The sequence below is a fragment of the Bolinopsis microptera genome, chromosome 1 (assembly GCF_026151205.1).
Source record: "Bolinopsis microptera isolate Bmic1 chromosome 1, MBARI_Bmic_1.0, whole genome shotgun sequence".
NCBI lineage: Eukaryota > Metazoa > Ctenophora > Tentaculata > Lobata > Bolinopsidae > Bolinopsis > Bolinopsis microptera.
In genome coordinates, this window is record NC_087072.1 from 10,983,703 (window position 1) to 10,996,534 (window position 12,832).

At 38.1% G+C, this 12,832-nt stretch overlaps 1 protein-coding gene across 4 annotated transcripts; it reads right to left on the bottom strand.

The window, feature by feature from the left end:
- Window positions 1-47: 47 nt before the first annotated feature.
- LOC134815949 (uncharacterized) lies at window positions 48-11,548 on the bottom strand. Of its 4 annotated transcripts, none has more exons than XM_063824591.1 (19): window positions 11,394-11,548; window positions 11,049-11,234; window positions 10,718-10,849; window positions 10,500-10,609; window positions 10,295-10,395; window positions 8,782-8,881; window positions 6,047-6,121; window positions 5,834-5,935; window positions 4,190-4,410; window positions 3,762-4,051; window positions 3,503-3,636; window positions 3,154-3,283; window positions 2,904-3,019; window positions 2,619-2,738; window positions 1,828-2,003; window positions 1,508-1,665; window positions 1,144-1,311; window positions 781-970; window positions 48-579 (listed from the first exon to the last, which is right to left on the bottom strand). In XM_063824591.1, exons 1-18 carry the CDS (start codon window positions 11,428-11,430, stop codon window positions 819-821), a joined length of 2,508 nt encoding a protein of 835 aa, XP_063680661.1. In that variant the 5' UTR covers window positions 11,431-11,548; the 3' UTR covers window positions 48-579; window positions 781-818. The 4 variants fall into 4 exon arrangements, with proteins under 4 accessions (XP_063680661.1, XP_063680635.1, XP_063680643.1 ...); XM_063824565.1 differs by having other exon boundaries at window positions 72-579; window positions 11,413-11,548; XM_063824573.1 differs by having other exon boundaries at window positions 81-579; window positions 803-970; window positions 11,413-11,548.
- Window positions 11,549-12,832: the final 1,284 nt, after the last annotated feature.

The following is a 12,832-nucleotide window of genomic DNA, read 5'->3' on the forward strand; positions in this document are numbered from 1 at the left end:
TACACGAGCCCAGGTTGAGCATATCTTTGAGCAGCAAAAAAATATTTCTGAAACAAACGCAATCAATGATGCAGATAAGTGGTCGATTGTCTCAATAAGTTTAGACATAGTTGACAAATGAAAGTTTAGCAGATATTTAATTTTAGAAATAATCTCACTTGGTAAACAAAAAGGTTCCATGTTAAATCACGAGGATTGTGCCTTGTTAATGTCCGAATCTGATGTAAGTTATAATGGAAATTTCAAAGTTTCTGGCTCCGTGTTGGTAATGGTAAAAGATATTGACATCATTTGTCAGAGTAATTTCAATATAGGTAATAATATTTTTTGTTGCAACATTAGCGAAACATAATGTTGCTAAAATTTACCCACCAGTAAATTCTAAACGTGTTCACGCTGTTAGTGTCATGGTATGAATCTAGTAGTAGTATAAAATCCAGTCTGAGAAGTCCGTCACATTCCAACTCGATTGAATTTCGAAGGGAGTTTCACTCACACCCTCTAAGCTGAACTATTTGTTAGCACCCTTTCTAACCAAAGCATACAGGACTCATCATTATCCGCTTCTATTTGCTCACTCTGAAATATATTCCAGTTCAATAATTTAAAATCCGATAAAGGTACGTGACCGAGGCGATACAAAAATTTAAATTCTCGGCTATGGCTCCAAGAGGTTGCATTTTCTCCCTAATCGAGAACTAAAATTATGAAAGAAGATAGGGCTTAAGGTTGACAGTGTGGACAATATTTATCAGAAAACCAACGTCTATAAGTATTTACGATTATATTCTTTACACTATACAGCAAGAGCAGAGGGTTCACTCATCTACCACATGAGCGGCAGCTGTTTCTGGTCTGAGGTCCATCCTGAGGTCACTAATCCCGGTCATTCCTCTCTTTATCACCTCCAAGCTGGCTGCTCCCTCTCCCTCTTTACCTGTGTTCCGGGACTGCTTCAGCCGGTACAGACCTGTGTGGTTCGTGTTGTATATAAACTTAAAGCGAGGTTATATTTGTGATATAACAGTAATATTCATTTTAACTTGGCCTTGAAGTGCTGAACTTGGAGGGTGAATCCAGAGCGTGTGTGTAATTCAGAATCTGGAGAAATGCGAATGTTAGTTGGTAATTATTTTAACTTACCTATGGAAAGTAGCCGGTTGTTGTTGTCCAGTTCCCTGATGTATTCTCTGTGTATTATTTTACTTCTGATCACTCGTATCTTGGACCTGGCCTCCTCAACCAGGGCCATGCCCGCGTTCACTTCCAATGAGTTGTCCTTCTTTAGACCATGTTCTATACGGGACACTCCTAGATAGGATAAGGAAACATTTTAGTTTGTCATTTAACACTTTTTTCAAACTGCTTCCACTGTTTAGTGTCTGAGCACAAAAAATTGGTGTTGTTTCAAATTATTAAGCAGTGTTGTTAATGTTAATTTTAATAATGAATGCTGATTGAGCAACGTTATGTGGGGAAATAGTAACTGTGAATTGCGCGCTTTTACCTTCCGAACAAATGAACTCCACCTCTCTGATGCCATGGTACCCCACGTTGGTTATGTCTGCTCCAAGGAGCATGTTAACACCCTCGCCGATGATCCCCGACCCTACTGCATATTTTGCACTCTGAGCTAGCCCCTTGTTCGAATAGTGGGCAGAGTACCTGGGAGTTTTAAAATATGTGAAATCATGTAGGCAAAATACGTGACTGACAACAGAGGGCTACGAGAACTGAAGGGTTGGGTAAAGTCAAAATAACGAGTATTATTCTCTAACAGTAATTATAAATCCTGATCCTATTGCTCTCATCAACAGATAAACTAACTTCTCCCAGCCCTCTTTATACGCAGCTATCAGTCCAGCAGTCATGTTTACATCGCTCACTTTGCCTGAACACTGCAAGTTGACAAACTCCTGAGCGATCTTTGTGGCTCGTCTGTGTTCCAGTGATCTTAGTGATCGCTCCTTATTCGGTGATCGGTAGTAAATACACAGCATCACCTGAAGTAGACAATATTCAAAGGTTCTTATCTTATCTTATCTTATGAGGATTCGTTGCGACGCAACAAGGCCATCGAATGAGTCGACCACCTTTGTTATTTTACTTCGGCATTACCTGCATTACAATGTAAACCAGCACTTTCAAGGAAGAGCTTTACAAGAAGCCGAAGGATCGTTCCTAAGGCCAGCGACGGTTAAGGCACTATGCCACACTTTCTTCGCCCGAGGCTTCGCTGTGTTGATCAAGCACAGCTCCTCATTTAACCCTCACACCCGATTTCTCGAGCATTCGGCTGAGTGAACCGTGGGGCTACATAGACCACTCGGGATCCTTAGCAGAGCGTCAACGACGCTCACCCCACGACTAGGCAGGCAGTTGGATTAGAACTCGCAACCTCACGATTACAAAGCCGATGATTAACCAACTGCGCTACCTGGCCGTATTGTGGGTTATTGTTATACTTATATTACGTCAGCAATATTTTTCCATTTTCGGACCCCTTTTGTCTGCAAGTTTACACATGGCTATTGTGTCAAAATAACCCTTAATTTCGAAACCAACCTCCCTTAAATAACAAACCTTTTGTAAAAAATCTGTTTACAAAACTGTTTTACCTGAATAAGTTTGGATAGTTTCCCGAATCTCGAAACTTCTCCAAGAGCAGTGATCTTAAAGATCCTGTCCCAATAATCTTCCACTGTTTCATTGCTCTGTATCTCCTCTATCTCCAATGTCTGGAGATTGATACTTTTGATAGTATGTGAGGCATAATGTCCAGACTTAACAGTTAAATGCCAGAATTAGGGATCCCTCTCTTTTACAATTCACAGAATATCTTTTGACGCCTATATATCTGGCTCAAAAGAAACATGTAACACCCTTTATAAACAAGCCAATACCTGGTAAAGGTCCCACTCTTCTAGAACCTTGTTGAGGGTTGGAGGATGAACCACTTGAGGTACTGATTCTGCTAACGACTTCATGGCGGTGTACAAACATTTATCTGTCCTTTTTACTGTGGAGATAAGTTGTTCACAAAGAAATACAACACGATCATTAATTACAATAATTTACCAGCTGACTGAATTCAAATTTGTTTGCTAGATCGTCAGATTCTACAAAATGATGAGAACTCCCAAACGAACTCACAAGGGTCGAGAGCCCTGCACCCCCTAACAACAGGATCCATTATCGGGCTGTTCTCCAGTAGGTAGCCGAACAAGATAGCGTACGCTCCTCTCACTTCAGCGTAGAATGCAGCTAGCTTCAGAGCGGGGATCTGAATTGGATCTTTATGTTAAATACATCATGATCATGGTTAGTGCTGTACAAGGTTCTAATTCATTACCAATTCGTATAAATTGTATTACCACGGTTGAAGAAAATGAGTTGTTTACCGATAATTGAAATTGGATATAAAGTGATAAATTAAAATAGCGCCATCTTGATCTAGCGCTTGATCTCGAATTTCGACCATCATTAAAGAACTGATAACTACCTCTCTAAAGAGAGCACCGGGAGGTGCCCCAATGTTCATCATGTCGTTAGGGAGTTGCTCCTCCCTCTCCTCGTATTTTATATGAGACATTCCTCGTACTATGTCAGCTTTTGGTTCTGCTTTCAGGAACCGACCTATAAAGAAAAACAGAGCTTAAAATGGTCCAATCATGTGAAAAGAATGGTGGATAATTATTGATAAAACTATGTCAAAAGGTAATCTAACGTAAACTAAAAATAATTCACTGGTAGTTAATTACCTCCAATGTCCTTGATTAGCGTCGAAACAGCTCCAGACAAAACATGAATAGACGGTCCCTCCATTCCGATGGAAGAGTCCATGAAATCCTCCAACACTTTACCCACACTCCTCAAGAAAGTTACTCGGAGTAAGGTTAGAGGGTTGGTGAAAGCAGCGTGAAGTCTCTGGAACCTGGGTACTTTCTGAACTCCGCGCTCACTGTTCGGCACGTAGTTCTGAAAGTACTTGACCAGACAGGGCCAGTTTGCCAGGACATCAGCGAACGATTTGTTTAGTCCAAGTGTGTGCCTGAAAGGGTTATTAGTTGTAATTAATTTGTGTTATATGACGTGAGATAGACGGACCATCACTGCCAGTGAGGATGTGATGCAATACATTGAACTGGCAACCACAATAACAATTCAACTTGATTAAAACTTCAGGTACTTGTAAATAAGAGCATCGTTAATCCTATACGATGATTTGGGAGTAGGATCGTTAACGAGGCTGTTGTTAGCAAATCTCTCGTTTTGATGGCCCAGATCCTCGTTAGTGAACACCTCTAAGAGGGACAGGAAAGGTGCGTCTGGTTCTTTGCACGTGCAGAACCAGGCGCGCAGATCGTACACCAGGTCCTCCAACCCCCAGTTTGCCACCACGTGCAGTAACTGTGGGGGACATTTAGTTAAGAAAACAGTAACTCTACTGGAACTCGAACATAAACGTTCCTCAATTGTTATAAAGTTATAAGAAGTGTTTGATCTATGTCCAAGGTTTCAGGAGACGAATGATTGATTAACAAGATTTCTAATGTTCAGCCCATTTCTTATGCTAAGAATCATGAAAAGGATCGGAAAACAACATTGTTTTGTTATCCTATCAAAAATTTTCATTAGATTTTATGTTTTTTTAATACAACTGTCTTGTGATCAAGTATTGTGAGGATTAAAAATAGTTATCAGCGATAACATAAAGATGATCGTAAAATTTTGCTAGCATTACATTTATGTTTACTGTCTTTTGAATAATATCATGAAGTTTTAATAATGACAAATATGCAAAGGTCTGTTCTACTTCTATTTGACAAAGTGAAGCACTGAACCCCTATAGGAGAATTGACAGACCCTTAATAAGGTGTTATAAATTATGGGTGCAGCAAACAGCACCGGCACAGATCATAGACTCGCTTCCGGTCGTCCCCATCCGCCGCAATAATCTGTACTAACTGGTAACTTGACCAACATGTTGATTTGTCCAGGGGATTGTTTGAATAGCATAAGACATTTCAACACCTTTATTATTAGTGCCACTTTTAGATACAGGTGTAAAGTGCCGCTTTTACTTTTAGAATTTAGATACTTTTATAGTAGTATTTCTTACGTCCATACAGCTATTTACCGATATAACTTCTATTAATATTCTTACTCGCCCACTTGTAGTGTTCCTGATTTTTGGTGGCATGGTTGAAGGTCATCAGCATTTTGGAAACTTTAAATAATATTTCGTAGAATTTGACGTCAAATTCTAAGTCCGGGTAGAGAGTTGTGACGTTATAGCGACTTACTAAGCCCTTAATAAGGGTCTAATAAGTCGCTATAATGTCACAACCCTGACTTTAATTGCACGTCATGGGGCGTGACAGGAAACCCCGGTTGGTAATGATTATTAAATATTAGCACTAGCAGTAACTGCGAATTTACGGGGATATTGTAGAATCTATAAATTATTTGCAAATATGATTGAGAATACGACAAACCAATATTGAATTTCGTTAGAATGCAATTGGTTATTCAAACTATCAATACACAATATGAATATGATCAATTTCTTAATTGTTAACATAAACATAACATAATCTCCAGGAGCATAAAGATGAGGACGACGAAAGAATTATAATCTTTTAGTTATGATATTAACAAAAGGAGTGTGCCCCTCAAATAACTGAACTACTGGTTGTTGAACTGGTTCATGACAGACTCAGATTTAGAATATTGATTGGTTATTTATCTTCCAGTATATTTGGTTTAATTTACATTTAGAGTACACACCTACCAGCCCTATAATGAAACATTCAAATTAAAAACAACTCACCCTGCCGTAACCAGTGTAAATAACGTTCTCATTAAACGGGAGAGTCTCGATCAGTGGAACTCCTCTGTTGGAAGTTATTGCCTCTTCCAGACGTCGAAAGACCTGAAAAGTTGGATGATATTTATTAGTATCTTAGTATCAGCAACACTAAACGGACGAGTAAAGTATCAAGAATGAAGAGGTTTATATGAAAATTGAGGAGTATTTGCTCACCTCCAGATCTCCTCCTGTTCGGTGGGTAGATACGTACACCAACTGCTTTAGTGGCAACTTCACTGCTGCTAACGCCTGCAATAAGTGCAATTGTAACTTGTTTTACTGAATACTGAGGAGGACCTCAAACTGTTGAACTTAATGAAGGTTGAGATTTGGGCATTGGTGAGGGATCTCAAAATATACTATATTATGACGCAATGAAACTACCGGACTGCGATGTATGGGGACTTGCCACCCCATGGCAACATTAAAATATATCGACTCTGTTACATCGTTTCCTGTTAGTATAAAACTCCGTTACAAAATGAACTAGGATCTGGCAATACTACACCTTAGATCAATAAAATATGATATAATAATGTATAACTGTTAACTAGACTTAAATAAAAGTCTGAAAGAATATAGAAAATAAACTGGTTTACCGCTTGAAAGTTTAACAATAAACTGTGAAAGTAAACTGTACCGATACGATCAAAGAAATAATGGCTAAAGGAGAAAGGCAAAAGGTAACATGCATAAGGAATTACAAGAGGGCTTCACACACACTATAATTACATGAAGTCATTAACTGTGAAAATATGCCAGTGTCTGAGGATACACGCTGGCTGACTATTAATAAATAATTTAAGATATCTATGTAAGATTTTCCGTTCAAAATTCTGGGTAATCAGTTTATCAATTAATAATTTAACATCATGAATAAATTCAGTAACTACTGAGGAAGATTTGCATATCCTATATAATTCACCTACAAATACTCCATACGAAGGTTTAACAGGTACGTTGGAGCGAAGGTTAGGAAAAGTAACGACTTTAAAACTAAAGTCACGTCGTTTGTCATATAATTTAGTGTAGAAACGATTGTTCAAAATATTAATGTCTAAATCAAGAAAAGTCGTAGATAAATTGCTAGAGTTTGTAACTATAATCTTCAACTCTGCGGGGTAAATATCATTGCAAATAATATCGACAGTCTTATTGTTGATATTGGGGGTGGTTAAATCGTCAATGTATCGACTGGCGTGTTTCAAAGTGTGAACCACAGGGTTCTTGTTTTTAACTTGCAATGTGATGTAATTATGCTCGTACCAGTATAGAAAAAGGTCTGCGACCTGGGAAGCACAATCACATCCCATTGGGATACCAATTACCTGTCTGTAGATCACACCTCGAAACTTAACATAAATATTATCCATTAAGAATTTAAACATATCTATCAGGTCACTACATGTAAAAGACCACTTAGTCTTATTAACTCCCGACCATCTAGCTTTAAACTGGTCGTTGATATTGATAAAGTCAAGTTTCTTTTCCTCAAAACATAATTTAATTAAAGATGATAACTTCTCAATAAGTTTATCATGGGGAAGGTTGGTGTACAGTTTCTTAAAATCAAACGAATACACTGACTTAGCTGAGCAGGCATTATTAAGATAATTAAGGTTGGATGTCACTCTGTCTTTATTGTCGACAATCCAATAACCAGAAGCGTTTAAGAACTTAAAATTAAAATTATCTAGGTATTTTAAAGTAGTACCAAGCAGTTTAAATACCCCACTCAGAATTTTAGAAAGAACTTTAGTAGAAGATTTAACCCCAGCTGCAATGTACCTGAAATCCAAGGTCGGTTTATGGAATTTCGGTAACATGTGCATAAATGGTACCGAAAGATCATTCACCGGAATCTTAAACTTCTGGCAAAATTGCACATGCTTTCTTACAATATCCTCTTCAGAATCTGTGGAAACTTGATAAGTACTAGTGGAGGAAAGTTCATGCAATAAATTATCTAAATAGTACTTCTTGCAGACAAAAGAAACATTATTACTCGCTTTGTCTACGCTAGTCATAATAAAATGTTCTTTTAGGACATTAAGGTCCTCAAACTCCGAGGAAATAACAGTCTGATTCCGCTTACAAAATATCTTAGAGGAAAAAATCTTGGGTTTAAGAGTATCTAAAACTATGGCTCGCCAACCATCAAATAATTTAGTGCTGACACTGTACTTAGTTGCCAGACTTTTAATATATCTATGTAAGTCTGATTTAACACTCCTAAAAATAGCAAACCTATTTTTGTAAACTGGTTCAATAAAAGTGTAACCTTTCTTAAATAATTTTCTAAGTTTATTATTCTTAACAATATCTACGTTCCCAGTGATAACATGCCCGACACTCGGGTTGATGAAATCACTGTAATGACTACAAAAACAATTAACATTAGAGATAGGCTCATTATTTAAAACATGTTCCTTATAATTGGTAACATCAGCACGGATTGACTTCTCATATTTAAAACAGGTCGAGAATCTAAACTGAGGATTACTGAATTTCTTACTGAGATCCTTAAACGGAAATACTTTCATAGCGTCAGAATCAATAGAAGGCAGCAATCTTTGTTCCCGGATTTCAACTTCAAACCGTACATTGCTCGTAGCATTAGTAATTAGACCAATATGTGTAATCGTTCGTCGTACAAAGTGTGCACGTGTGCTACGCGCGCCTGAAGCGATATATCGTACGTGGTTACACAACGCAGCCATGTAGTGACTGTCAATGAGAAACAGACGTTGGCGCGTCAACTGTCTAGACATATGTCTAGACGCTTCATGTTTCGCGCGTATTTTGTATTTCCAGGTCTTAACTTCATAAAAATTGGACTGCGCGAAACACAAAAAAATACATAGAACAATCATATATTCTGGCCTTATAACTATTTATGAATAACTCACATCCAAGCACTTGGTGTACGTCTGCTCAGAGTCGTATCGTTTCATTCCATGACTACCGATTTGTACATTAGCAACCTTCCCGCCAATATCATGCCAGAATCTGTAATATATACTCAAAATAATATTTACATTTAAGGATTTTGTTAATTGAATGCTGTTTGTTTATTGGATTTATAAAATTTGTTGATGAATTCTATTGCAATAGTACACATTTTTTTCTTATTCCAGATTCCCATAATAGTTTATCAAATTCATAATTCACCCTTCAACAAATTCCATGTTTGTTGACACCGGTGAACGTGATGGTCTTCATAGAGCTTAAAAAACCGTTTACAGATGGCGGCCCCTTCAGAACGTCACCAACGATATGAGGGTGGTGTCAGAAATACCAAAGTAGGGAGAAATCTTAGGAGCGGGGATAGAGTTTCTCAAACAATATAAGAAGGAAACAAGCCCTGAACCAAATATCATTCTCTATTGCAATAAATCTACAACTATGTCTTTCAACTTCGATTACCCTTACGTCTCCAGCTATAACCTTCAATGGGAATCAGCCATCAGTGGACTCGAAACTCCTCCCCTCACCCCACTCTACACAACTCCTGTATACTATCCAACTGTACCTCTTCAGCAACTACCTCTCCTCACCAATCACCTCTCTCACTACTCTAGCCCTCCATCAACACCTGTACAGACTCCAGACTACCTACCTGCTGTTCCCCTCCAACTGAATAGTTCGTCTCCTACTTCAAACAGCTGTAGCTACACCCAACATTGTGACAATGCTATCCCTGCAACCCCTGCCTATTTCACCGACATCTACAATACAGCTCAACTACCTTATACCCCGGTCTTGGAAACTGTATCCAGAACTGCTCCTCAGAGGTTCTCACCTTATCAGAGATCAAGGAGGGTTTCCCCTAAACTGAAGACGGTCTCTCAACAGGTACCTTCTTATCCTTTAACTCCTGTCTCCACTCCTCCTGCGACCATCTCTTTTGGAACAAGCAGCTTCCTCGAGTCCCTCTCTTTTGGAACAAGCAGCCTCTTCAATCACTGAAATGAATCCTATACACTCAACGTTTCCATCACTTTCTGCAGTGACACCAACTCCAGTCCTAAAACCTTTGGTAAGGAAAAGAAAAGCTCGAACTGAAATGACGGACCACCAGAAGACTCAACTGGAACTAGTATTTTCTATCTACAAGTACCTGGGACATGATATCAGAACTAAAGTAGCGGAAGAAGTTGGATTACCGGAGAAGACTGTGCTGTACTGGTTTCAGAACAGACGAGCAAGGGAGAAGAAGGCACAAAAAAACTCTCCTCAGTGAGAAGATATGGAATCTTGGGATAATCCCGAATATTAGAGATGATTTGATTATTATGTTATTGAATTTATAATTATATTGAATTTAATACCCAAAAGAATGTTATACTGGTAGAGTTAAAACCTAAAGTACCTGATTTAGGTTATAAACATGGATGTGAAATTAAAAATATGAAACCTAACCTTGCATAGATATCTAAGCATCTTTTCCCTGTATCAGTGATTGACTCCTCAAAATGAAGTACGTAGTAATTTCCATCTTTTGTAATTGGCTTCAAAATTTGCTGTAAATATTTAAAGTTAATAAACAAATTAAACTGGCAGTTGATTAGAATTCACTGTTAATCAATCAGTATTTTATTTAAATGATCATCAATTAAAGCTATACCTCTAAAAGATATGGGTTGATTCCCTTGTTGATTTCATACTTCAGCTTGCTTCGTCCGACAACGATATTCTTCGCTATCTTAGAGTCAACGAACATGGCCGAAAACAAATCTGGTGATATAAAAATAATAACAAAAGAATAGATTCAAAGCTGAAAATTTCGCACAGTCCAATTAAGAAGTTTAGTAAGAAATTATACGGAGATTTTGAGAATCTCACCAGTATTGTTAGCAGTATGGTATGGGTACCCGGCTGCTGCTACTTGTAAACACCACAATATCTCAGCTCTTTCTGTCAAATCTGCCTTTGCTTCAGTACTAGCCGAGATGTCTCTGCTTGCTACTCTTCCATCTGGGTGGAAATTGTTGCGAAAGGCTTGGGGACTGGCATTTGCATTGTAAAATCCAAACATAACATTTCTGTAACCCAGTGGAAATGTAATTTTGTTGATAATATCCTAAGTTCAAAATGTTTATAATTATAAGAAAACAATCGAATTATAGTGAAATCAAAATTATGGGAGTAGGTTCAGCTAATCCTAGCTGCTAACCCCTTTTGTAATTCATGATAAACTGATGGGATTCCAGATCAGTGTGGATGAGCAGGGCCTCCAAACCATCCCTCCTTATGTTTATATAACACTGACAGTACTGACAGTAAGCCTCGTCAGTACTTCTTCCTCTCGACACCCAGGAGAGTTGAGGGTTCTCTTTCCAGGACGCATCGTACTGGTAACCTGTGAGATTAATTTCTATCACAATAATAATTCCCTGTTTTCTGTAGTTTGATCTGCCGAAACCGTAAAGACAAAGTCGAACTTTTTACTATGAAATAATATTTTGAAGTTACCAAAGACGCAAAAATATATGAAATCGCAGAATTATCTAAGGCTCACTGTCACAGCCGTGGCATACTTTGAGAACCGGACCCATTGGGCCCTCTTGGCTTCGCTCCAGACATTCTAATTTATATGATATAGCCTCAATCCCTCAGTCGTGTCAATTATTTACATTTCATCGCAACCCTGAGTAATAATATTTAGTTTATATAAATATGTATTTAGGATGGCAGTGAAGATGGAAAAGTGGTAACAATATTATCAAGTTAATAAACAAATATATTATTTTTTGTTATTTTAGGGGTTCTTGAAACACATATAAAATAATACGAACGGTTTTATAATCACAGCCAGTTTCGCGCCTAAAATAACGCGCGAACATGGTTGTTCATTTCATTTGCTCTCGAACATTCAAGTACCTACTTGAGTACGTACTTAAGACGTCACACGCAGTTTGGCGCGCGTTTCTTGGAAATGCGCGAGTATCGGTCACGTTTTATTGGAGTGTCAGTCACGTACCGTGTAAATCACGTGATAATCGAAATAATTTTCGCGTGACCTTTAGTCGCGCCATTTGTCGTCCTGGCACCTTGCCGAATGCCGATTTAGCGAGCTGTACCCTCTGAGTTCATTTAATTATTTCTAACTTTATGTTTGTAGGATTGGAATTCAACTTAAATTTATTGGTTTTCGGTTAGATCGCATTGAGTTGAGCTCGACTTTCGAAAGATAGATTGAAAAAGTAATTGGTCATTTCCCGAATATAAACTGCTTTGTGTTTAACGAAAATGAAAACTTTTGTTGATGTGGTGCAAAACTTGTCAGAAGGGGACAAAAACCTTCAACCCCATAATATGTGCCTGACGACAACTTTAATTTTGAAAGGGGAAGAGATAGGGGGAATCTGCACGCTTATTCTAATATCACAATTGGCATGTAAAACAAACAACTGAAACTGAACAGCAGAACAAAATTCCAATTAAGTAAAAGGTATATCGTGGTACATCGATACACATTTAGCACATATGTCTCAATAGAGCTTTATAACTATAAACATGACTTTACACATCTCCAAGCTAAGGGTGGTCGTGATCAACTAAAAGTAAGCATGACTCCATAATTCTAAAACTGGCAATGAATCAACAACGATACGCCGGGCCTTGTCGTGTGCTGGTATAGCAATAAAAATCCTAAAAATCACGACCTGACCAAATCTATAAATAGACTCCATGTAGACACAGGTCGAGATTCATGAATCAGTACTGTCGTATCATGCTCACAGGACAGCTATACCCACAAAGCTCACGGAATCACTTGCTTTGCTTGTAATCTAAACTGATTTCATTTTGTCTTGTATGTGAAGAAATTCGGCAACTGTTCGTGATCGGGGTTGTCACTCGATGAAGGCACCATTTCGTAGGAGGTAAGTGGAGTGAATCTTAGTCCTGCATACAACTTGTTCTTTGGGAATAATCATAGTTAATTATTTAGTTTAC

Bases quoted from the DNA above. Each gene is read 5' to 3' on its own strand.
- LOC134815949 (XM_063824565.1), bottom strand. From the start codon at position 11,458: ATGTCTGGAGCGAAGCCAAGAGGGCCCAATGGGTCCGGTTCTCAAA. The intron at 5,936-6,046 runs GTGAGCAAATAC...CCAACTTTTCAG, and splicing joins GAACAGGAGGAGATCTGGAG to GTCTTTCGACGTCTGGAAGA. The intron at 971-1,143 runs GTAAGTTAAAAT...CGAACCACACAG, and splicing joins CAACCGGCTACTTTCCATAG to GTCTGTACCGGCTGAAGCAG.